This window comes from Marmota marmota, unplaced genomic scaffold (genome assembly GCF_001458135.2).
Source record: "Marmota marmota marmota unplaced genomic scaffold, marMar, whole genome shotgun sequence".
Taxonomy (NCBI): domain Eukaryota; kingdom Metazoa; phylum Chordata; class Mammalia; order Rodentia; family Sciuridae; genus Marmota; species Marmota marmota.
In genome coordinates this window covers 833,369-857,183 of record NW_025999983.1, presented here as the reverse complement: position 1 = coordinate 857,183, position 23,815 = coordinate 833,369, and the positions used below count along the sequence as shown (strand labels likewise).

At 61.3% G+C, this 23,815-nt stretch overlaps 1 protein-coding gene across 3 annotated transcripts in view; it reads right to left on the bottom strand.

Annotated features, from left to right (window-relative positions):
- Window positions 1–22,172, bottom strand: part of Thbs2 (thrombospondin 2) — a 32,081-nt gene extending 9,909 nt beyond the window's left edge. The window contains exons 1-17 of one of the 3 annotated variants that reach the window (XM_048805782.1): window positions 22,039–22,172; window positions 21,776–21,944; window positions 19,202–19,273; window positions 17,330–17,889; window positions 15,598–15,682; window positions 11,761–11,957; window positions 10,239–10,379; window positions 9,481–9,577; window positions 7,327–7,497; window positions 6,921–7,097; window positions 6,039–6,212; window positions 5,396–5,523; window positions 5,167–5,319; window positions 4,409–4,627; window positions 3,675–3,782; window positions 1,861–2,020; window positions 278–396 (exon numbers count right to left, since the gene is read on the bottom strand). In XM_048805782.1, coding sequence (XP_048661739.1) covers window positions 278–396; window positions 1,861–2,020; window positions 3,675–3,782; window positions 4,409–4,627; window positions 5,167–5,319; window positions 5,396–5,523; window positions 6,039–6,212; window positions 6,921–7,097; window positions 7,327–7,497; window positions 9,481–9,577; window positions 10,239–10,379; window positions 11,761–11,957; window positions 15,598–15,682; window positions 17,330–17,889; window positions 19,202–19,253 — 2,541 coding nt within the window. In that variant the 5' untranslated portion in view covers window positions 19,254–19,273; window positions 21,776–21,944; window positions 22,039–22,172. Of the gene's footprint in view, window positions 1–277; window positions 397–1,860; window positions 2,021–3,674; window positions 3,783–4,408; window positions 4,628–5,166; window positions 5,320–5,395; window positions 5,524–6,038; window positions 6,213–6,920; window positions 7,098–7,326; window positions 7,498–9,480; window positions 9,578–10,238; window positions 10,380–11,760; window positions 11,958–15,597; window positions 15,683–17,329; window positions 17,890–19,201; window positions 19,274–21,775 lie in introns of all 3 variants that reach the window. The other 2 variants (XM_015498589.2, XM_048805783.1) reach the window with 2 other exon arrangements.
- Window positions 22,173–23,815: the final 1,643 nt, after the last annotated feature.

Here is a 23,815-nt window from a genome sequence, read left to right as displayed (position 1 = left end):
GCAGCATCTGCTGCCACGCACTCGGGGCTGCATCCAGTCTCCTGCGGAGGCCATCTGGACATGACAGCAAGACTCAGGCTTGTCGCAGGGTGTCCGCCACACAGAGCCCAATCTCACTTCAGAGAGGAGAGGCCTGTGCTCTGTGGCCCATGGCCATGGGGACAGCACTGCAGCAGGGACTCTTCCCAGTATGCTGCTGTGGGCTGGCATTGCTGACGGGAGCCAGGGCCCCCCCAGTCACCGCTAAGGCCCCGCCCTGCACACAGCCACTCCTCACCTGGTCCGGGTTGTGCATCAGCGGGCAGTTGTCACAGTGGTCCCCTACTCCATCCCCGTCCGTGTCTCTCTGGTCGGTGTTGTAGACGTAGGGACAGTTGTCCCGCTCGTTGAAGACGTCTGTTGTCAAAGCAGAAAGCAGCTAGTGCACAGTCGGAACAGCCCCTCCCTCAGCCACTCACGCGCCTTCACTCAGTGGCCGTGCAAGGACTGGGAGGTGGGGAGGCCAGAGTCCACAGACTCCTGGGAGCCGGGCACAGCCCAGCGTGGACAGGCCTGCCGGAGCGAGCAGGTGAGGACAGGCTCCTCCAGCTGGCTCCAGCGCCTGGCCCGACTGCTGGACAGGCACAGGGAACACCGAGTCCAGCGTTGCCCCTCCTCCCGGCTCATCACCTGCCCTCCAGGTGCACAGGCCGGGCACCACCCGGCGGGGACAGGCAGGGACGGGCAGGGACGGCGGGCTCTAGATGTGAGACGTGTTTCAGAGCTCTGAGGTGGACAGTGAGTCCTACTAGTACCAGAGTTTAAAGAAAAGCAAAGAGCAGGGCCCGATCCTGCAGATGACCAAGAAAGTACCAACACGCAGAGTCCGCGGCGCGAGGTGACCTGGGGGCCCTGGCCTGGCCCCTGCCAGTGGAGCAGGCCTGGGAGGTCGCCTGGGGTCCAGGTCAAGAGACTCCTAAGAGCACGTGGGCTTCAGAGCAGGGGGCAGATGCCGGTTCAGCTCGGGAAGTGGGGCTCTGCCTAAGCACACAAAGCCCAAGGGACGCCTGAGTGCACACGTGCCCTGGGGCCAGAGGACGCAGAAACTGGCTGGAGAGTGACAGAGTGCACTTTAGGACATAGAGTGAGTCAGAGGGGCTGAGGGTGGTTGCTGAGGGCAGGACGGAGACGGGCGGGAGGGGCGTGGGCTCCTTCTCTGTGGGCAGGAGGGCTCAGAGCAAGGAGCCAGCCACAGCGTGTCTGAGGCCACACCATGCAGCTGCCCTGCTGTGCCCCTGGGGACCTGGACCTGTGGGAGGGGCGGCAGACGGACGAGGGGGAGCATGGGGACAGGCTGTTGAATGAGGCAGGGAACTTCAACAGGGTGTGCACTGGCGAAGCTGGCAGGGGGCTAGGGTGCAGGGCTGCGAGGAGGGGTCAGGGAAAGGGACACGACATCCGCTTTCCCAACAGGTGGGAAAACGCAAGGGCGCCATGAGGGTGGGCCCAGAGAAAGAGCTGTGTGCTGCGGGGTCCTTAGCTCATGCGAGTGTGGAGAGGCAGCTGAGGGCAGAGGAAGCACTGCGTGTGCAGTGCCATCGTCCCAGCTTTGGTAGAGGACCGGGTCCAGGCGCCCACGGAGCCCAGTCCAGGGTGCTCAGCTCCTGTGCAAGGATGTGGCATGTGCACATAACCTGTGCACACCCCTGTACTCACACCCACGTGTTAATCGCCTCTAGAGTTCTTATCAGACCTACAAGGTCAATGTCACACCCTTTCAAATCTCGCTGCAGTGAGCGGAACCCTCAGATGCGCAAACCCTGCCCAGACCAACTCTAATGAACACTAACACGTGTCACTGAAATGAGTAGAGCAACTGACCATCGCCATCGATGTCCACAGAGCAGGCGTCCCCCTCGCCATTGCTGTCGGTGTCGATCTGCGCAGAGTTGTGCACATAAGGGCAGTTATCACAGCGGTCCCCAACTTCATCCTTGTCATAGTCTGACTGCCGGGGATTGAAGAGTAGGGGGCAATTGTCCTGGAACACGAGGGAGAGGTTAAGAAAGAGCACCACAGTGTAGGTCAGGCACACATCAAAGGGCTGGCCTCCAGGTGCACAGGAAGACAGAGCCAACCAAGCAAGGTGAAGTCGAAGGAACGAGCAGAGGGGGTGAGTGGCTGAGTGGGTGGGTGAGTGGCTGAGTGGGTGAGTGGGTGGGTGAGTAGGTGAGTGGATGGGTGAGTGGGTGAGTGGGTGAGTAGGTGGGTGAGTGGATGAGTGGGTGAGTGGGTGAGTGAGTGAGTGGGTGAGTGGGTGAGTGGGTGAGTGTGTGAGTGGATGAGTGGGTAAGTGGGTGAGTGGGTGGATGAGTTAGTGGGTGAGTGAGTAGATGAGTGAGTGGGTGAGTGAGTGGGTGAATGGGTGAGTGGATGAGTGGATGGATGAGTGAGTGGATGAGTGGGTGAGTGGATGAGTGAATGAGTAGGTGGATGAGTGAGTGAGTAGGTGGATGAGTGAGTGAATGAGTGAGTGGGTGAGTGGATGAGTGGGTGAGTGGGTGAGTGAGTGGGTGAGTATGTGAGTGGGTGAGTGGGTGAGTGGATGAGTGGGTGAGTGGGTGAGTGGGTGAGTGGGTGAGTGGGTGAGTGGGTGAGTGGGTGAGTGGGTGAGTGGGTGAGTGGGTGAGTGGGTGAGTGGGTGAGTGGGTGAGTGGGTGAGTGGGTGAGTGGGTGAGTGGGTGAGTGGGTGAGTGGGTGAGTGGGTGAGTGGGTGAGTGGGTGAGTGGGTGAGTGGGTGAGTGGGTGAGTGGGTGAGTGGGTGAGTGGGTGAGTGGGTGAGTGGGTGAGTGGGTGAGTGGGTGAGTGGGTGAGTGGGTGAGTGGGTGAGTGGGTGAGTGGGTGAGTGGGTGAGTGGGTGAGTGGGTGAGTGGGTGAGTGGGTGAGTGGGTGAGTGGGTGAGTGGGTGAGTGGGTGAGTGGGTGAGTGGGTGAGTGGGTGAGTGGGTGAGTGGGTGAGTGGGTGAGTGGGTGAGTGGGTGAGTGGGTGAGTGGGTGAGTGGGTGAGTGGGTGAGTGGGTGAGTGGGTGAGTGGGTGAGTGAGTGGGTGAGTGGGTGAGTGGGTGAGTGGGTGAGTGAGTGGGTGAGTGGGTGAGTGAGTGGGTGAGTGTGTGAGTGGGTGAGTGGGTGAGTGGGTGAGTGAGTGGGTGAGTGGGTGAGTGAGTGGGTGAGTGGGTGAGTGAGTGGATGAGTGGATGAGTGGGTGAGTGGATGAGTGAGTGGGTGAGTGGATGAGTGTGTGAGTGGGTGGATGAGCAAGTCCAGGGTGTTTGGAAGTCAGGCGTGGAAAGTGCTGGACACGGCCTAGGTAATCAGTCTCCCTGGCACTGTGTTGCCTGTGTTGCAGCCTCTCAGGAGACCAGGGAATCTCTCGCTGTGAGCTGGCCCTCACTGGCCCTTCCAGAAGGAAGGAGGCAGGTAGGAGAGTTTACACAGCTGGGGGAGGCAGGAGCAAGGACACTCACTGCAGACGGTGCTGGCACCCGGTGCTTCTGTGGGTGAGTGGCTTTACCAGAGGCTGGGGAGCAGCTCCCTGGGGGGCATCGGAATGCGGCGTGGGAAGGCCCCGTGCTCCTGCCCGCTGTGTCCCCTCCTGCTGCAGTCCCCCATGTGTGGTGCTCACAGCTCAGCCCTCACCTTCTCGTCGCTCACGCCATCGTTGTCATCATCCTCATCACAGGCATCACCCACTCCGTCCTTGTCAAAGTCCTCCTGTCCAGAGTTAGGCAGCTGGGGGCAGTTGTCCTGTGATAGGAAAGGGGTGACGACCGTGAGCTGTCTGCTCCCCACTGGGCTCAAGAACTGCGAGAGGACACCCCTGCTGTTTCACAGTGCCACAGGGCCCCGGGACTGTGTCCACCCTGGGTGGACCCCAAGGGCCTGGCTTCTCCCCAGGCCCCGACTCGCTCCTTACCCTGCAGCACAGCTGGGTCTTTGTGGAGAACAATGTCTGCTGTGAGACCGTCGGGGCCACCTCACCTGGGGACCTTCCTGCCCTGCACACCCACCCAGGGCCAGGTGTGGGCCTCGCCGTCTCCTCACCTCTGCTCCCCAGGTCAGGTGTGGGGTGTCTGTGCACCTGTGCTGGGGAGCACACGGCCCCAGGCCCAGCAGCCAGCCTGGAAGGCAGCCCCTGGCAATGATCCCTGGGTTGCAAGGGACCCACCAAGAGGGCTCAGCCGGGCACAGCGCTCCTTCCACCAGGCTGATGGCAAGGCCAGCGGGACCCATGTCCCCAGCCCACAGGAGGCGCAGGCTGGAGCTGGCACTAGGCAGCCTGGGCACTTCCTCTCATGGCCCCACCCCCACCTCCGCACAGAACCGCACACGGGAGGCGCCGGAGCAGGGAGCCCACTGCGCGCAGGCCTCACCTTGACACAGTGGTAGGTGGCGTTGGTGGCACAGACCAGGTTGCTGTTGGGCCAGCCGTCCAGGTCCGAGTCCTCCCCGCAGATGAGCCCGTCGCCCGCATAGCCCGTCTGGCACTCGCACTTGAACATGGGGTCACTGAAGTGGCCCAGGTAGATGCAGTCTGCGTGCTTGTGGCAGTTGTGCGTCTTGTCCTTGCACGGGTTTTCCGGCTCGCACACCTGTGGGACAGAGGGTCTTGGGGCTACCCACAAGCCCTCAGGGGAAGGCCATCATGGGCCGGGCAGCCCAGGGACAGGGGCCAGAGTGCGTCCAGAGTGCTGGACTTCCTGCCGGGCAGCGGGGCCCTTGGCAGCGGCAGCAGCACTTCTAGGCCCAGCCCCGGCTCCCAGGTGCTGTCATGGGCTAAGGTCTCAAGTGTCCCCACACAGCTTGTGTGGGAACAGTCCCCAGCAGTGGCCCTGGAGTCTCTCTTGCGTGGCAAGGCCTGGAGCTGCGGGTCAGTCCGGGGCCTGCCTGCATCCCAGATCCTGGGTCCCCTGGCGTCCTGTCTCCTGGACTGTGCCTGCTATTCCCTCTAAGTGCTCTGCTACCACAACTCCTCAGTGACATAGGGACACGGCACCCTGTGCCCACGGACCCTTCACGTCAGGTCTGAGCTCCCCTGTGTCGAGAGGGGCCCTGCGACCCAGCTTCTACAACAGCAGACGCCTCCTGGGCCTGGGCAGATAACGGCGGGTGGGAAGGGCAGCCGGGTCACCTGCTTCTCTGTCCTGGCGGCCTCCAGGCCGACCCCGAAGGGCTGGTTCCCCTTGTAGCGCGGGGGACAGGGCAGGCAGTGGAAGCCCGGCTCGCTGTTGACGCAGCGGGAGACTTTGTTGGTGGAGAAGCAGATGTCCGCAACCACAGCGCACTGCGGGGACAAACTCATGTGAGCCGCTGCTCCCCCTCTGCACCACGGGCACCTGCTGCCCACCGAGGGCACCCACCTCGTCCAGGTCCTCGCAGTGGGTGCCATTGCCCAGGAAGCCCACTGGACAGGAGCCGCAGGACCACGAGCCATCAGGGAAGCTGTTGCACTGGGCTCCAGGAAAGCAGGGGTTGGACAAGCACCCGTCTGTGTGGGGGGCAGAGAGGACTGAGGCCACGCCAGGAGGGCCAGGAGCTCACAGGGGACCGCAGACCCTCATCCACCAGCACTGTGCTTTAGCTGCCCTTGACCCTGCAGTGGCACTCGGCCCACCCGCACGGAAGCTCCCTGACACTCCTGCCCCTCCACCCACCCAGGGGGCAGCTCCTCTTGTTGCACATCTGATGCTCCTTCACGTCCCCCATGCAGTCCTTCCCTCCGTACTGGGGCTCAGGGCACAGGGACTTCTGGGAGCAGGGCGTGCTGCACAAAGTCCATGTCCACTGCTCAGAGACCAGGCCGTCTCCACCCCGGAGGCCTCTGCTAAGCACCACGGCCCACTGGACCNGGGCCAGCTCCCTGACACTCCTGCCCCTCCACCCACCCAGGGCAGCTCCCTGACACTCCTGCCCCTCCACCCACCTGGGGGCCAGCTCCCTGACACTCCTGCCCCTCCACCCACCAGGGGGCCAGCTCCCTGACACTCCTGCCCCTCCACCCACCCAGGGGGCAGCTCCTCTTGTTGCACATCTGATGCTCCTTCACGTCCCCCATGCAGTCCTTCCCTCCGTACTGGGGCTCAGGGCTGTTGCAGACCCGCGAGCGCTCGCGGATCCCTCCTGCACAAGTGACCGTGCAGGCCGACCACGGGGACCAGGGGCTCCAGCGGCCGTCGACTGTAGAGAGAGCCAGGAGAGGGGCTTAGTGAGAGGAGGGTCAGACAGTGTCGTCCCGGCTGACATGCGCGGGGCCGAGAGAGAGGCAGCAGCAATGCCCACGTGGCCAAGGACTGTAGTAGGGGAAGAGGAGCAAGGGGGTGCTTGGTCCTCGGTGGACGGCGGAGGGTCTGGCGGTTGTGTTTTACCTCTCAGGACCTCTCAACACCTCGACAGGCCGCAGCCTGGGCTCTCTACAAGGGGGGCCTCCGGGGTGGAGACGGCCTGGTCTCTGAGCAGTGGACATGGACTTTGTGCAGCACGCCCTGCTCCCAGAAGTCCCTGTGCCCTGAGCCATCGTGTTCCCTGAGCTGCGTCTCGCACAGACTGGCGGAGGGTCCTCCCCTGGCGCTCTGTCTGCACACCTGCTGCCTCCCAGGCCAGGCCCACAGCTTTGGCTCACGTTGTTCTGCTAAGTGCAGATTTAAGGTGACTCGACTGTGTCTGCAGGACACAGGTGCGGCCTGGCTAAGTCAGAGGTGGGACAAGCTGAGCACAGGTGACCGACCTCAACCCCCAGGACTAAGGGTCCTCAGGAGCTGGCTGGCTTTGGCCTCCGTTACCAGCCGGGTGGGATGGCCCCAGCCAGTAGGAGCCCAGTTTTAGCTCAGTCCTCACTCTGAGCTGCCTGTGCCACCCCGAGCCCCAGGACCCTGTGTCACCACTCACTTGGGCAGGGGTCACGCTGGCAGGCTTTGGTCTCCCGGCCGCTGCCTTTGCAGTTCTTGCCGCCCATCTGGGGGACTGGGGAGTTGCACAGGCGGATGCGTGTGATGTTGCCGACCCCACAGGTGACAGAGCATGAAGACCAGGGTGACCAGTGGCTCCAGCCGCCGTTCTGTCGGACTAGCACACGGAAGCACAAAGAGACCAGTGTCTGGCTGTGTCCAGAGGCTGGGCCACCCCAGGGTTGCCTTCTGCTGCACATGCCCATGGACAGAGAGGCGAGGGTGGACAGCTGTCACCTTTGCCCCAGAGTCCTCACACCAGGCTGATGCCTCCAGCTGCCAGAGACAAGGGCGAGCCCCGTCCCTGGCCGGCCCCAGACGGGGCAGGCAAGGGTGCTGATACTCACTGCGGGTGTCACACTTGCCCAGGCTGCAAGCCCGCGTCTGGATGGAAGGGCCTAGGCAGGTGTTGCTGGTGACATCGCATGACCGGCCTCTCTGCTGGGTCCCAGAGCCACACGTGACAGAACACTCGGTCCACTCTGCCCATGGAGACCAGCCCTCCTCGCTGTCCATTGCTGGCCAAGAAAGCATGACACAGAGGTCAGGCCCTGCCTCCGGGAGAGGCCCGGGTCAGAACTGGCAGCTCAGCACTGCCTGGTTCCTGCTCAGGAGACGTGGGCGCCTCCCAGGCACAGGCTTCCTGACGGGGTGGCCCCCATGGTGGTGGCAGGTCCCAGAGAAGACCAGGCAGCCATCGCCCGCGAAGATCCCAGTGGCCTTCCCGGGGAAGAAGGGCGTGGACGTGGGATGGACACGGGGTCTGCTGCTGTCCGCGGGAGGAGAGCGTGCGCTGGGCGTGCAGGGAAGGTGGCTCGGGGCTGAGAGCAGCTCGCAGGGGCTCTGCCAGCCGCGGCCTCGCCAGAGCCTGAGGACGGCCTCCCTCCTCTCCACCCGGCTGATGGAGCCAAGGTGACCAGCCTCACTGCCGGTTGGAATCACAGCCCGCAGCGCGCACCTCCAGACTAGAGACATCAAGGAAAAGACAACTTCCTGCCGAGGCTTCCTTCCCCTCAACCAGAGGGAGAGGGCGACGTCACCAGGGAGCTTTCCGGCAGCGCTGTGGCCGGGCGCCGCGGACGCCGGGGGCAGAATGGCCCAGGAGACCAGCCCGCCTCCTGTCCGCTTGCTCCCTGTGCCCTAAACGCCTCCCTCCAACGGCCTGAGGTGGCTGTCCCAGGGTCTGCCCTGGGCGCCCGGCAGTCCAGCCGTCACCTGCAGGCCCATGGTCATTTCGAGCCAAGCTGACCTGCTGTGCCAGGGACGGTTTCTGCTCCCGACACCGAGTCTGAGACCGGAATTCCATTTTGCTGGGAATCAGAGCAGCAGAGTCTGGCTCCTCCCAGCCCAGTTCTCTGCTCAGATCCAGAGGTCAGGGGTCCCCAGGATGGCCCCAGGACCACCAGAGGGGAAGGTCCTCCCAGCCGTGCTCGGCCAGGCCCAGCAGAGCCCTCTCAGTCCGAGTGTCCCTGGAAGCAGGACAAGGGGAGGAGAAGGACAGCCTGAAGGGAGAAGGCACTGGACACAGCTCCCCAAGGCCACAGGGCGGCACACCCAGGCCCCCGGCCTCGGCCTCAGAGCCAGCCTGAGGAGGGGGTGCAATGCTGGGTGACCAGGACTCCTGGGAGCAAGTGTGCTGGGCAGCAGGCTCCCAAGGGACAGGAGGAGGGTGAGACCTGGCACCCAGGGAAGGAGAGCACACCCCAGGCTAGACCCCAGCAACGGAGGACAGTGTCCTCAGAGGGAGGCGGCATGTCCAGCCCAGAGGGAAGACCGGGCTCTGCACAGGTGCAGGATGAAAGCCGTGAGCTCCGGCCGAGCTGAGGCTTGGGCCAGGGGCAGTGTCCCCAGGCACCCAGGTGGCCTGGCTGGGAGCCACTGCAGGGTGAGCTCTGGGGTCAGGGCTGGGGAGTGGGCTGCAGGGTAGCCAGCGTGGAACAAGCAGATACAGGGGACGCTCTGGTGCCAGCCCAGTCCTCTGCACAGTGGGCTGGACCCAGGGAGGCCAGCATCTCCGTCCCCATCACTGGGAACATTCTATGGCTGAGAGAGTGTCACTGGTGACAGCCTCGGGGTTCTGTGTGTCTGTCTCCCTGCTGTTCCAGAGGTGGCTCTGCGGTGACCAGTCATGACCCTTCACGGTCTCCACCTAGTGTGGACACTGGCCAGAGCCTGGTGTTCACACAGGGCCTCGCTCTGGCCCAGAGCCAGGTCTGTGGACATGACGGGATCCTGGGGCTCAGCCTCCTGCTCTGAGGAGTGACAGGGAGGGCTTGGGCCAGGGGCAGTGTCCACACTAGGAACCCTGGCCCCTGCATTCTGAGGACCCTAGAGTTGCTTCCTGGTCACGGGCTAGGAAAACGCCGAGACCCAGATGTCCCTCAGCGTCCCATCTGCCTGTCCTCACCAGGCTGAGTCTCACCCTTCTCTGTCCCCACCAACCAAGGAGCAAACTCAGCAGCCACGACCCTGCCCTGCGGGTGCTGGCGGGCACTACTCACAGTGGGAGCAGGAAGGACAGCACTCGTCCTCGGCCAAAGCTGGGCTGGCGCAGGTGGCAGGTGGGCAGGAGATCTGGTGGCAGACGACTTTGAACTTCTGTAGGTAAAGGAGGCACCTCAGGCCACTCATTAAGGCAGCAGCCTTGGTTCAGGGCTAGGTGGAAAGGGCCAGCAGGGCAGTGGACGTCTTGTGTCCAGGGTCCTACATGATAACCCAAGACGTGGCCTGGCCTGAGGTAGCTCGTGGGCCCAGCGGGTCCTGTCTCCTGCCACTCAGCAAAGAGATTGCAGCAAAGACTGGCCACGGGTATGCTAGGGGAGGAGGACGGGTGGGCAGGGTGGCCTGGTGCTGGGGGATGTCTGGGTCCCCTGCACAGAGACTGGTCGTTACTGGGAAGAGCCAGGTCCTCTAGTGTTCCTGACGCTGACTTGCATCCCGGAGGCCTCTGCTAAGCACCACGGCCCACTGGACCTGCACGGCATCAGACACGGGCTCAGGGGCCTCTGGGTAGCTCCGTTCCAGGTGTTCCTGGCCTCTGGCGACACTGGCCAGTCACACACTCTCCGGCTCTGGCTTCTTCATGTGTGAAGCCTAGAGGTTGGGCCCGGTCACACTTCGGTGCCTCCCACTGTCCCCTCCAGCCCTACCCCTGCCTGCCTGTGTATGGCCACGCTCTGCTGCAGGCCTGTGTCTGTGGCCTGCAGGTAGCCGAGCTCCGCCGTGCTCAGAGGCGGCCTGCGGGGCCCCAGGAACTCACCTTGCAGGTGCAGGACGTGCAGCTGTCCACCACCCAGGTTTCGTTTTCTGCAAAGAACCGGCCATCCTGCCAGCAGGCCGTCATGTTCCTCGTCTTAGGAGGGCCACCAAGAAGCTCGAGCAGGAACTGGTTATCATTTGACTGCAAAGGGGCCCAGCATCAGGGGTGGACAAGAACCCAGCACCCTCTCGAGCCGTCTGAGCAGCTCCAGGCGCAGGCAGCAGGGACCCACAGCGCGGAGCCCGAGTGTGCAGACGGGAAGCCGCAGAGCCCGAGCCACAGACCTCCCCAGCACCCTGGGCTTCCCGCTCCTTCTCTCAGTGAGACCCAGCTCACGAGCCTCAACACCTGGGTGGGCCACGCCGCTGGTGCTGGGCAGTGGGCAGGTGTCCGGGGCAGGGCAGGAGGAGCCGCAGCTGGCTGCAGCCCAGAATCACTCATTCCTGCCCCCCCTCCAGGCAGGACAGCCACAGTGCAGAGGCAGGGAAAGAGGCCGTGGGGACTGCCGCCCGCCAGCCAGCTGCGCCAAAGCCCTGGGGGCTCTCTGCCTGTTGCTGCCCCCAGGCCATCCCTAGTGTGGCCAGCGGGCCCTCTGATGGCACCGCCATCAGCAACACTTCCTGACACACCCGGGAATTGATCACTGGTGCTGCCTTCGAAGACCCCCTGACAAAAAGGCAGGCTCGCTGCAGGACAGGGTCTGTGGTTCAGGTTGCCCGGGAGCGCGATCTGGAAGCAACCTCAGTGTCCTCGACCCCCAGCATGGGCAGACACCTGCAGGGAGGCTGCCAGAGGACCCCCTGCAAGAGCTGCTCCCACTTCTGCTCCATCACAGGCCCCATGGAGGGTGCCAGGAGGCTGCTCCGCCCTTGGGGTGCCCTGGAGCCAGCCCTGGGGCCTTCTGGGGCCCTTCCACTACCCAGCAAGGGACTGTAGTCCTGGGTCCCTCACGTCCAGACAGGGTCAGAGCACCCCACCTAGGGGCTCCTTCCATGTGGGGACAGAGGGGCCAGGGAGTGCCTCGGGCGGGAGCCCGGGCCCACAGCCATCTCCTCCCTCACTCCTCCCACCCCCCGACGCAGTCCTCTGGGGAGCAGCTGCTGTTCTTTGGTGGACACTAGCTCAGCCGTGTGGACGTCACGGGCAGCATGGCCAGCTCCGCCTTGCCACTGCCAGCTCCTGAGCTTTGAGGCACCCATGGCTCTTGCTCTCTGCTTTACGTAGCTAAAGATGCCCCAGAGCAGCCCATGGCCCCCGTCTGTCCGTCTGGCTGCTGCTCACCCTGCCTCCCCCTCTGCACAGGCTTGTTTCTGTTTGTGGGGAGGAGAACTTGTCCAGATAGAGGCGTGTTTTGGAGAACGTGCATCCCGCGCCTGCGTCTTCATCATGAGGACCCCCGCGTCTCCCTCCCCTGAAGCCCCGCCCCAGCGTCCCGGAGCCAGCATGCATGCCCCAGAGGCAGCTGGCTGCAGGGAGGTGTGGCCCTCTCCGGGGCCCCGCCCCCGCGTGCCTGGGCACCCACCACTCTCCTCAGGTTCTCGCTGAGCTGGTTCACCAGGACGTGCAGCCCCGAGAGCTCGCTGATCATGCTGCCCAGCTCCTCGCAGGAGTGCTCGCACACCTCCGGCCTCCTCGCCACTCCCTGGCCCACAAACTCTGTGGTGACGTGAGGGCCCAGGTGCAGCGTCTCCGTGTGCTCGCTGATGGCGTTGATCTCAGCTGGGAACACACACCAGGGCAGTGAGAGCCTGGCCTCTGGTGCTGGGTGCAGGTGCCCCACAGCAAGGCGGGAGCGGCCCTGTGCTGACTTGTACCCAAAACAGAGGAGGTGGGCAGGGACCCGACCTAACAGAAAGGGAGCCTCCCTTACAGCAGGGTGCTCAGCATTTACAGTCCACCAGCAGAGGGTCAGGGCCACACCTGTGATCCCAGCCACAAGGGAGGCTGAGGCAGGAGGCTCCCAATGCCAGGTCACCTCAGCAGCCAAGCAAGACCCCGTCTCAAGATGGAAACTAAAATGTGCTGCCAGCGTGGCTCAGTGAGGAGTGCTCCCGGGCTCAGTCCCTGTGCCACCAAAGACAAGTCCACTGGCAGAGCAGGAGTCCAGTTAGGAGCAGAAAAATGCCGAAAGTACAGCCAGACCAGAGACCGAGGCCTGTAGGTGGGTGCCCGGCCCTGGGCCCTGAGCCTCCAGCAGACGGAGTCGGGGAGCAGCTGCGAGCTCTGGCCATGCCTTCTCTTTGCCCCACCCGTCCCCTGTTCAGCCACAGACTCAGGCACACTGAGGGTCCCTCTCCACCTAACACCCTGTCCCAGGGTCCTGGCACACTGGGCTCCTCTGCCTGTTTCTGCCCTCAGGTCTCTCACGGCCCTGGAAACCAACCACGCAGGCCCTCCAGAGCCCTGGCCCATGGGCGCACGTGGGCAGGATCCTCAGCTTACAAAGTGACCTGGGGCGAGTCCAGAACCAGAGCCGTCCCGGAGGGGCCCAGCTCCCTGTCGAGTGACTGTAGGCACTAAAGGGCCGTCTCCTTTCAGACCTTCCATTTCTGAGCTGCGCAAGTATGTGAGGTGCTTCTGCCGAACCCACGTGAGTCTCCTTGCTCAGCTGTGAACCAGTGCTGCAGTTCACGCCAGGCTGTGAGGGCCTCGGGCACTCGCCTACAGCTTCCTCCAGCCGTGCCCATGTAAGTGCCTGCACAACTAACCAACGGACCAGGGGGACGGTGACAGACAGGTGGTGGGTGGACAGACAGCATTCGACAGGTGGTGGGCACTGCATGGTCCACGGATGATAGGTGACAGATGATAGATCACAGGGGATTGGCAGATGGTAGATGGTAGATGACAGAGGACAGAGGATGGGTGATACATGACCCACGGACCCTAGGTGACGGATGGTATAGATGAGTAGATGACAGGTGATCAATCACAGATGATTGACAGGTGACAGATGTTAGATAAGAGATGACAGGTGATAGATGATACTCAGATGATGATTACATGACAGATGATGGATAGATGACAGATGATGGATGGATAGATGACAGATGACAAGTGATGGATAGATGACAGATGACAGGTGATAGATGATGAGTAGATGACAGATGACAGATGACAGGTGATGAATACATGACAGATAATAGATGACAGGTGGCAGGTGATGGATAGATGACAGGTGACAGGTGACAGATGACAGTGACAGATGATGGATAGAGGACAGGTGACATGATGGATAGATGACAGGTGACAGATGACGGAGGACAGGTGGCAGGTGATGCAAGACACCCAGGGAGGTGGCCACACCGTGTTGGGGACCCTGTGGGCACAGGAGCGCAGGCTCACTGGAGGCCCAGCTGTGTGTGTCCCTCCTCACAGCTGGGCCGAGGCCGCCTGGTCACCGCTGCTCGTCCTGGCTGAGCAGGTCCCCCCGCGCCTCAGGGTCTCCATGGTGGGATCTCGAGGCCAGGCCTGCACAGAGGCCCTCGTCCCCACCCAGCTCCACCCATGAGCCGGCTGCCACTGTGGGGCCAGGCTTGTACGTCTGAAGGGGCGGGGAGGGAGCCCTGGCCTTGGGCAGGGAGTCCAGTGGACCACGGACCAGGCCACCTCATGACGGACCTGGCGGGCTGTGTGAGAGCCATCTTTTAGGAAGGGCTGGGAAGGTCCGGCAGTGTCATGTGTGGCTCTGGTAGTGCCAGGGATTATGGGCCTGGACTGCCAGCTGCGCTCTGAGCAGCCCTCGGGATCGGCTCACGCGGGCTGGGGTCCTGATCTGTGGGGGCTGCTCATGGCCGTGGGCCGCCTCGGGAGCGCCAGCTCTTGCTGGGCCACACTGAACTGTGGTGCAGGAGCCGCGACGCAGAGCACCGAGCGCACTCTGTCCTTATGAAGACAACGCCGTGTGTGCTCATCTCTCTTCGCGTCCTCTCCCTGCCCTGGCCGTCAAGTGGCCAGCAGAGTGACCACTGTGGCCTCAGCCAGCATCCTGTACCCACAGGAGGCCCGGGAGCAGCCTGAAAGCTGCTTGCTCAGCTCTCGGGACCTGCCAAGGGCTCAGGCGCCTCGGAACCGCAGGCCCACCCCGGCCCGCTCTGAAGCGGAGTGCTGGGTCGCAGAGCCCGGTTTCCACCCAGGCAGCCCACGAAAGCCAGCCCGCTGCGGAGGCTCGCGCGACTCTTGGTGTGGAAACTGAGGCCTGCCTCGGGCCTCCTCTTCTCTGTCAGACAGTGGGCAGCCGCTGGGTGGAGGAGGACCGCCAGGCGGGAGGGAGCCCCGGGCTCCACCCAGCACAGAGGGTCATTCTGAGGATCCTGAGATGCTGCTCAGCAGACCCTGCCCCAGGACCTCCACCAGTAAAATGCTCAAGAGGACGCTGGCACAGCAGGGTGGAAATGCCACTGGAGATGTGAGTTAGCAGATGAGAACGTCCGTCAACGGCAGAGTAGCCCGACCTCCACAGCCTGACTGGACAGCCGTGAGGACCGTACAGGGAGACTGCAATCTGTTCCATGGTCTGTGAATCCCCTGGGCAGTGATGGTTGGTCACTGACTGGTTTGAAAAGCTGCCTCCCTTCAACACTGGATCAAAGTGTGGGCCATCTGACTTCTAGCTTGTAAAGGGGATTTGTTGGTTTATATCCAAAGGACTTTAAATCAGCATATTATAGTAATGCAGCCACGTCGACATTTATAGCAGCTCAACTCACACTAACTAAACTATAGAAGCAACCTAGGTGTCCTTCAACAGATGACGGATAAACAAAATGTGATACACACACACACACACACACACACACACACACACACACAGACACACCACAATGGAATATCACTCAACCTTAAAGAAGAATGAAATTACGGCATTTGTTGGTAAATGGATGGAGCTGGAGAATATCATGCTAAGCAAAATAAGCCAATCCCAAAAAACCAAAGCCAAATGTTTTCTCTGATATGTGGATGCTAATTCACAATAAAGGGGTGGCAAGGGGAAAACAGAGGTACTTTCAATTAGGTAGAGAGGAGTGAAGGGAGGGGAGAGAGAGGGGGCAGGAAGGATAGCAGAATAAATCGGACATTATTCCCCGTGCATGTGTGATGGCAGGACCTGTGGGATTCTGCATCATGTCCACAGAAGAATGAGAAACTCTACCCCTTATATACGCTGTATCAAAGTACATCCTACGGTCATGTACAGCTAGTTAAAACAGCTTTAAAAATAAATAAACTATTCAAAACAATCCTTGATACCGATCACGTTCAGAGTCAGCTTGTCTCAGGGACCACAGGCCCCTGGCGCTGTTGCTGAAGTGCCCCCTGGTGTGCGCGAGGACGCACCAGGCGTGTGGTGTGTACCCACCTCCCTGGGCTCCCGGGCAGCCCTTCCGGCTCAGGAGGTCCTCCACGGAGTTCTCGAACACCAGGTGCATGTTCTGCAGCAGACCCTGTGGAAGTACACCATGGGGCGGGTGAGCCAAGCCTGAGACCTCGCTGGAGGACAGCTCGCCTGCCGTGAGGCCGGCCAGCAGGGCGTCTGCTGCCCTGGCAGGTCCTGGGCACAGCACAAGACGCGGGAGTGGAGCCCGGAAACTAGAGCCAGGAGAGGAAAGGCCTGCGGGGAGCAGGAGGGTCTGGGGAGAGCGACCCTCAGCAGGCTAACTCACGGCAGAGTCCTCACAAGGGCTCGGGGCTTGGCAGTGTCCCCTGCCCAGGCAGGGACCCAGCTCGGGCCTGTGGGAGCCCTCACGCCAGGATGGGAGCCCCCCTGAGGTGCGCCTGGTCAGCCACCAGGGACGGCCAGGGTGTCCTGTGGGCAGGAGGGGTTCATCAGTAGCAAGCCGTGCATCTGCTACTCAAATGGCCAAGTTCTCACCCACATGTATGTCCAAGAATACGCACTCGCCCGGGAGAGAGCAGCGTGCAGGTGTTCCTCCACTTACAGGTCAGTCGGGACCAGACAGACCCATCGCCGGATGAAGACTTCACCAGTGGAAAGCACTCACACCCACCCACGACCAGCACCACACACAGCGCAGCGCCCAGTGTCCCCTCCCGATCAGGGACCCTGGGAGCCTGAGCTCGGGGCTGCCCAGCCTCCTGAGAGGCTCCACCCCCACACTGCTCGAGGAGACCAGAACTGCCCGTCTGAAGTGCCCCTCCACTGCCTGGGCACGCGTCGCGGGCGTCCCTAAGTGGGACCCTCTGAGCTGACATCCTGCTGCGGGTTCCGAGGCTCATGACTTAGCAGGCCCTGTCTGAGCCCACAGCTGCGGTGGGCAGGGCCTGTCCTCTCAGGGAGCAGCAGCCCCCTTGGGAGGACGGCTGGTGGAGAGTCCTCACACCCTCTCACGGCCAAGGTGCATGCTGGGCTTTGGCTTCAGGCTCGAGCAACGAAGGTGGGGTTGCCAGGAGCAAGAGTGGCCAGGTCCCAGGTCTCAGACCAGCCTGTCTCCACCGCTGACCACTGGCGAGAAGCCCCTGTGGCCACAGGCTGTGCTCTGTGGCTCAGGAAGGTGTGTGCTGTGTCTGGAGTGCACCATGTGAGTTTTTCACAGTGCTCATGTCCACGTTAGGTGGTGCATGTTGAGCACATGTTTGGGGCATGTGTGTGCACACATGTGTAGCTCACACATGGCAATTGTGTGTGCAAATGTGAGTGTGGTGCACATTTGTGATAGTACATGTCTGTGTGTGAATCTGTGTTTCTCTCTGTGTGTACGTGTGTGTATGTGCGTGAGCATGTGTGTATGAGCATGTGAATCTCTGTGTTTCTGTGTGCATTCCTGTGTGTGTTCATGTGTGTCTATGTCATGTGTCTACATGTGCGCATGCATGTACGTGTGTGTACATGTGTATATGTGCATTGTGCTTGCACATGTGTGCTATTCATGTGTGTGACTTCACACATGCACACATATGTGTACTGTGTACATGTGTGTTCACTTGTGTGTGCGTGTGTACATGTGTGTGCATGTGTGTGCACACACGTATGGGGGCCAGCGTGTTCTGGTGAGACTGCCCTGCTTGACTGGGCAGGTGTGTGAGGAAGGGCCCATTTCTGGGTCCCAGGGGACGCAGCCCTGCATACGCACCCTGAAGTGGCTCTCGCGGGTGGCGCCTTTGGCCACGTACATCCGGCTCCTCTCGGCGCTCAGCTGCTCATAGAAGGGCTCGTCGAGGCTGAAGCTGTCGATGAGGTCGCAGCCCACGTACAGGCTGTAGGTCTCGCCGGCCACCTGCACGGTGATGTTCTTCCACTGCGAGTCAGCCAGGCCCACGTCCTCCAGGGAGACGGGGTGCGGGGTGCCCTCGGTCCAGTAGGTGAGGTCCAGGGTGTCCGCCGGGCCGTTGGAGACGATCTCGAACTGCCGCTGCGAGGCGCCGGGGCCCTCCAGGGCCAGCAGCGTGCCGCGCGACTTGCGGTCCTGCTTCAGCTGGGCCGTGAGGAAGAAGCCCTCCTTGCGCCGCATGGTCCTGAGGATCCTGCTCAGGTCCTCGCTGTTCACCGGGGGGATGTAGTCGAAGCGGACGAACCGGTACGCGGGCACCCCGGGGTCAGGCCCGCGGAACTGCTTGGCACCGATCGTCTTCCGGTTTATGTTGCTGACGCTGAAGAGATCGAAGGAGGTGTCCTCCTCGTCTTGGTCGCCAGCTGCCGAGGGGAGGCACAGCAGGGGTTACTAACACAAGGTGGGCACCCCGGGCGGGATGGCAGAGCAGGGCGGCGAGGCAAGCTCACTGCGGGTCTGCTGCTCCCCTTCTGCACGAGAGCTCGGGGCTCCTCCGAGGAAGGCCACCACCCAGGCTGCGGTCCCCAGTGCTCCCGACAGCTGTGGGTAGCTATGTCCTTGGCTGGAACATCGTGGTGCTGCGGGTGGGCCTTGGCCACCAGGGCCATCCCATTCGGCCGCATACCCACAGCGGGGCTTCCTCAACCGAGGAGGTGGACTCTGGCAGGAGACCCCACCTTTTCCAGGCAGGACTTGGAGCCTCCCCCTCCTGTTGACCTCCCCAGGTGGGAGGCACAGGGAACCTCCTCCAAGCCCCCAGTGCCCAGGGGGGGACCGCAGTGCAAAGCCAGGCTTGCAGGGACGGAGCAAAGGGGACACAGGCATGCGGTGTCCCCGGTGGGACCCTCCTCCTTGGACTCACTGGCCATTCCCAGGGTTGTAAAATTGCATCCTCCCACACTGTGCTGAGGACCCAGACCTGTCGGGCCTCTGGCTGTGGTGAGTGGTTCCAAGTCACCGTCCAAGTGCGACAAAGGAGGCTCAGCACACTTCCCCAAACGACAGCAGTTTGAATAGCTCAGAATAATGCACCAAATAAAATGCTTTAAAAGCTTTAAATAGTATGACGCTCTATCTTGGCACATTGAAGCACTATAACATGTGCTGGTGCCCAGAGATGACCACGTGGATATGACCATGGTCAGTATGGCTCTTGGTAGGAATTAAGTTGATCTAAACCTTTGACTATTGCAATTAAAAGAGCAATTTATTTTTGTAACTTATGCAAAGGATATGATCACAAATGGTAGTGAAAGTTTATTCACAACGAATAAAACAACATCTAAAGGGGAATACATCTCAAAGAATTAGGGCTTCTCTGATGGAATACTATGCAGTCATTAACAATCACGTTGTGAAAAAACAAACACGTGGTGAAATAGTTAAGATAACATCGTAGGCAGAAAGGAAATGGGAAGAAGACACAAAACACCAGCCCTCTGCACTGCTGAGCAGACAGCGTGTGGAAAACGAGCAGAGCTGAGCACAGCCAAACCCGCAGCCCCACGGGGTGGCATTTTATCTAATACCCAAGTTTTCCAAAAATAAACCTTTCCGTGTTGTATGGACTCAAAGGCAAGTAAAGGTTTCATTTGCAAAGCCAAACGCAGCCACTTCTGGATCTGCGCCGTGGCGGGGCCATGCCTCGCGAGCGATGCGGCTGGGTCCACTCACCGTGTGCGCTGGGCCACGCCCACAGGGCCAGCAGGGCCAGCCCCCAAAGCATCCTGTGTCCTGCTGCAGCTCCTAGGAGAAAAGCAGCCCTGGTTAGAGAGGGGCACAGCGGCCGCACGTCGCCGGAGGGGGTGCTCCTGTACCCTTAGCCACAGCTGCACGTAGACTCAGAGGCAGAGGGGTCCCCGCAGCCCGTGAAGGGGTCCCCGCAGCCCACCGAGGCACAGAACGCTGTTCCGGTAGACTCTTCCCCCTGGGCGGATGTTAGTGGGCGGGCATGCTGGACCAGCACCCTGGTGGCGTTCTGAATATTCCCGTTATCTAACTCCCCAGGGGGCAAAATGGCCATAACTGCCCTGCCCTACAGAGGGGCAGTGGACAGTGTCTGGTCGCTCGTGCTGAGTGGTTCTGCTGAGGAGACGTGTCACCAAGACTCAGATTCTGAAGGTGGAAGTCCAGAAACACCCAGCCTGGTGCACATGTCTGCGGAGGCCTTGTCCCACCTCAGCTAACTGGCCCCTGAGGGGGAGTGCGGGCTGGGCGCAGCCTTCCCAGGGAGCACGGGAGGGTCACTGACGGGAGGGTCCTGGGAGCGGGTCTCAGCTACTCTCCTACTCTCCTGCAGGCTGTTTTTCCATTCTTGAGGGTTCTAAGTTGGCAGGGTGCAGCGGGGCTGGATCACAAGTCAGGAGACCTGGACGGAAGCCCAGCTCCACAGTTAACTCCTCGCGGGCCTCCGTGAGCCCTTCCGTCTGGGCTCCTCATCCCAGAGGTGGGTGATGCGGTCACTGGAGCCAAGTCCTTCCTACAGTCCCCAGCCTGCTCCAGGTGGACGCTGACCCCTCCCTTATTTACAACACCAGACTCCCTTCTGGAAGTCACAGGAAACCAGCAGTCTCCTCTCCAGAACGTCTGGTGAGCCGGACTCAGCCACCTTCCTGGGAGGAGAGAGGTGGCCCAGAGGAAGGGGCTGCGTGAAGGGACCCCTTCCCACTGCGCTGTGCACGGGCAGTTACTGTCCGTTTCTGCCATCTCATCACAGGGGACCGTGGGCCAGAGCTCTGCCCCTCAGCTCAGCTCCTCCTGGCACTGGCTGCGCCCCGTGTCTTCATCTGCGGGTTGAAGCAGTCATCGCCAGCATCTGACTGGCTGGGCTGCTCTGAGAAGTCCCTCCAGCAGATGAGCATCTGTCCAGCACCTCGTAGCCAGCCCAGAAAGCCCAGTAAAGGACTCGCTCACTGTGCACCTGGACTCTTTCCCACCGTCGCCTCCGAGGTGGTGGTAGGAACAAGGAGGTGTCCCGATCTGGGCCTTTCACAGAGTTTTTAGGGGACTAAGTTACAGGGGTAAACCCTTGCTGTGTACTCAGAACAGTACCCAGTTCACTGAGCACTCCAGAGATGCCAAGGGGTCAGCAGTGCTAGGTGCCACGTCAGAAGGCTCTTCCCTGTCGCCCACCCTCTACAGGCAGGAGCCACCGACCCCTGTCCCTCTCTGTGAAGCCTGTTCTCTAGGAGGACAGGCTGCAGGAAAGAGAGCTCCATCCCAGCGACAGCACAGCACACACGCCTCACGGCAGGCACAGAAAGTGAGCTGGACGTTCAAAGCCAGCCTCAGCAAGAGCGAGGCGCCGGCAACTCGTGAGGCCCTGCCTCTAATAAAATACAGAACAGGGCTGGGGACGTGGCTCCGGGGTCGAATGCCCCAGAGTTCAAGCTCCGGCACCAAAAAGAAAAAAGAAAGTGAACTCAACTTTGTTTTGACAAAATCGACTCCTGTCCTAACACAGCAGGCAGGGCTCAGCGCCAGCAGCTGCCGCTCCCTGCAGGACAGACCCTCTTCCCGTGGGTGCCTGCGGAACGGGCAAGTCGGTCGGTGCAGGTGGGCGGGCAGGGCACGCGTGCCGCCGGCCCCGGAGGCGCGTCACAGCTCCGTGGTGTCCTCCACCCCTCAGGTGCCCGTGCCAAACACTCATGCCGATGTCTTCAGCCACAGAGTGCGGGTGAATGTTGGAGACCTTTGAGTGCCTGTGAGCACCCTCTTCATACAAAGTGACAAGGAGCTTTGCAGGAGATGCTCCTGGGATCCCTCGGGAGTGGTCACACATGAAACGCAGGGTCAGCTCAGCCCCGTCTGTGGGCGGCTGTCACTCCTGGCAGCAGCTGCACCCGGCCAGCTCTGTCCATGAGCAGCCCGTGCCCGAGCCCCCAAAGCCACAGCACCCCTCCCTGCAGCCTCTTCAGGACCACTGGGCGTCCCCTGGAGCACCAGCACCGCTCAGCCGGCAGCGCTAGCCCAGGGTGTCCAAGACCGAGGACCCTGCTGGCGCTCCCGGCCCTGCCTGCCATTCCTCTCTCGCGCTCCCTCCTCCACAGCCAGAGTCGGAGCAGAAACTTCCTCCTCGGAAGAGGAAAGACTTGCAGCTCCTGGGGCAGGACCCACGTGCAAACCGCAGGCGGCCACCACCCCAGACTCCAGCCTCCGCTGCCCCGTCCTCTCCCCTCTGGGATCAACAGCCTTTCTGCCTGTCACAGTCCAATGCGGTGACTTAAAAGTCAAAATAAGGTGCGTTACCTGGTGTGCTGTCACACTGGGGTGCTGACTGACCTCAGGGTTTCCGAGCAGGACCAGAAGGACGCGCCTTCCCCAGTGGAGACCCCGGTCTGCAGAGCACCGTGGTGGACGCTTCCCACTGCTCTGGGCAGCAAGCGCCTCCTTTATATGCTGCTTTTCCCGAGTAGCCCTGTCAATCAGACACGCGAGGAAGCACGTTTAATTCATTCCTTCAAAGGAGTGACACAGTTCCTCCTTCTGATCTCGCCATTTGCTCCCAGTACCTGCTGTCTGAGTCCAAGTCCAGCCCCTCTGTGCGGCTGCCGCCCTCCTCTTGTGTCCACCAGGGCCTCCAGACAGGGGATGGACGGGGAGGAGCCAGACGGAGAGGAGAGGGCAGGGACTCACTTTTCCTGTCTTCTCTCAGGAAATAAAATGCTATAAATAAAACTAGCAAGATTGGCTGGAACTCCCCATTTTGCTTAAGAGAAAAAAATGCAAGTTCTATGCTTTAAATATGTTTCAAATTACCCGATGGGATACCGTTCTTTCCACACCAAGCAAGAGTCAGCAACACATAAAAGAAACTGGTGGGTGTAAATAGCTGGCCGCTGCGTTGCTGGAGTTATCATAGTGAAAGAATTATTTTTGCCATGTGCAAAAAAAGTTTACTTTAAAATAGAGTCGACAAATGTGATTTCAAGCCGTTGGAGCACTGAGGAGTCGTACTGCCCCACAGGAGAACCGATTGTAATCCAAACCTGCGTCACCTACTCCATTTGATCTCACGCAACAGTGTCTGGCCCTCGGGGCAGAACTCCGAGTGGCCAAAGAACCCCAAGCAGAGGCAAAATCTCAGTGGGAGGGAGGGTCACTCAGGGTTGCCCTGGATAGGGAAGTGAGCCCAGAGGCAGCTGCTAGGCTCCTGCCCACAGCTCATATCACCCAGGCCAAGTGGACAGACTGTGGACACAGGGGGAGATGGGCATCACCCAGGGTGGGCAGCGAGCAGAGGAGGAGGGACATTGCCAGGTGTGGACAGGACATAAGAGGAGGTGGGCATCACCCAGGGTGGATGGTGGACAGAGGAAGGGAACATCACCCAGAGCCCAGCACCTGGCTCCTTTTGTGCAGTCTACGCCTTGGTGCCTGGACATGGGCTCTGTGAGAACAAACTGGGGACAAGTCAAGTCTTACTTAAAGCACACTCAAGCAAAGGTGCCTGGAGAGAGCGCCAACAGCCTCCTGTTCTTGACATGCTGGAGCACCCTGTTGTCACTGACCCTGAGGAGCCTTGGACCACGGGAGGATGTCCTGCCCCCACGCCTGCAGCCTGTCTCCTTGTGGCAATTCTCTCCTGAGAACCAACCCCAACTCCTGGCACAGAGAGGAGAGACCAGGCTGAACTGCAGGTGGGAGTCCTCTAGGGTGGGACATTCGGTGTTAGGTCTCTGGTGAGGGCAAAGTCCACTTTTTGAATTAAAGTGTCTGAATTCAAATTTGCATAAATAAGCTGACGTCATCCCAGATTCCTAAGAGAAACTGGGCCTGGTTCCCCAGTGCAGCTGCGGCTCCTGCTGGGGCTGAGGGTGCTTCCCACCCCTGCTCTCCAGCACCCCCAGAGGAGCCTGGAGACAGGGGGTCCTGCTGCGGCCCGGCCACGCGGAACTGGAGGAGGAAGCCGCAGGCTGCCCTCCGGCTCCCTGGCCCACCTGGGGCAGGGCATGGCCGGGCTGCTCCCTTGGGGTGTGAGACGAGCTCCCGGGCAGGCACACTGAGGGCTGGGCGAGTCCTGCCACTGCCCTGGGGGTGTCCAGGAAGGAAGCCATGAGCTGGCCCCACTGTGGCATGGGGTGGGGGAGCCACTCCCTTGGGCCCTCCAGGGAGGACCCAGGTCCATCAGGGTGAGACCTCAGGGCAGGTGCAGGGAGGCGGAGCCCTGGGACTCTCCAAGCCTGTGCAGGTTGGGCAGAATGCAGCTCTGGTGCCTCCCCATGCACCCTGGGGCGGAGAAGCAGGCCGGGGGCCTGGCTCAGAGGGCGAGCATCACTGTGGGTCCTC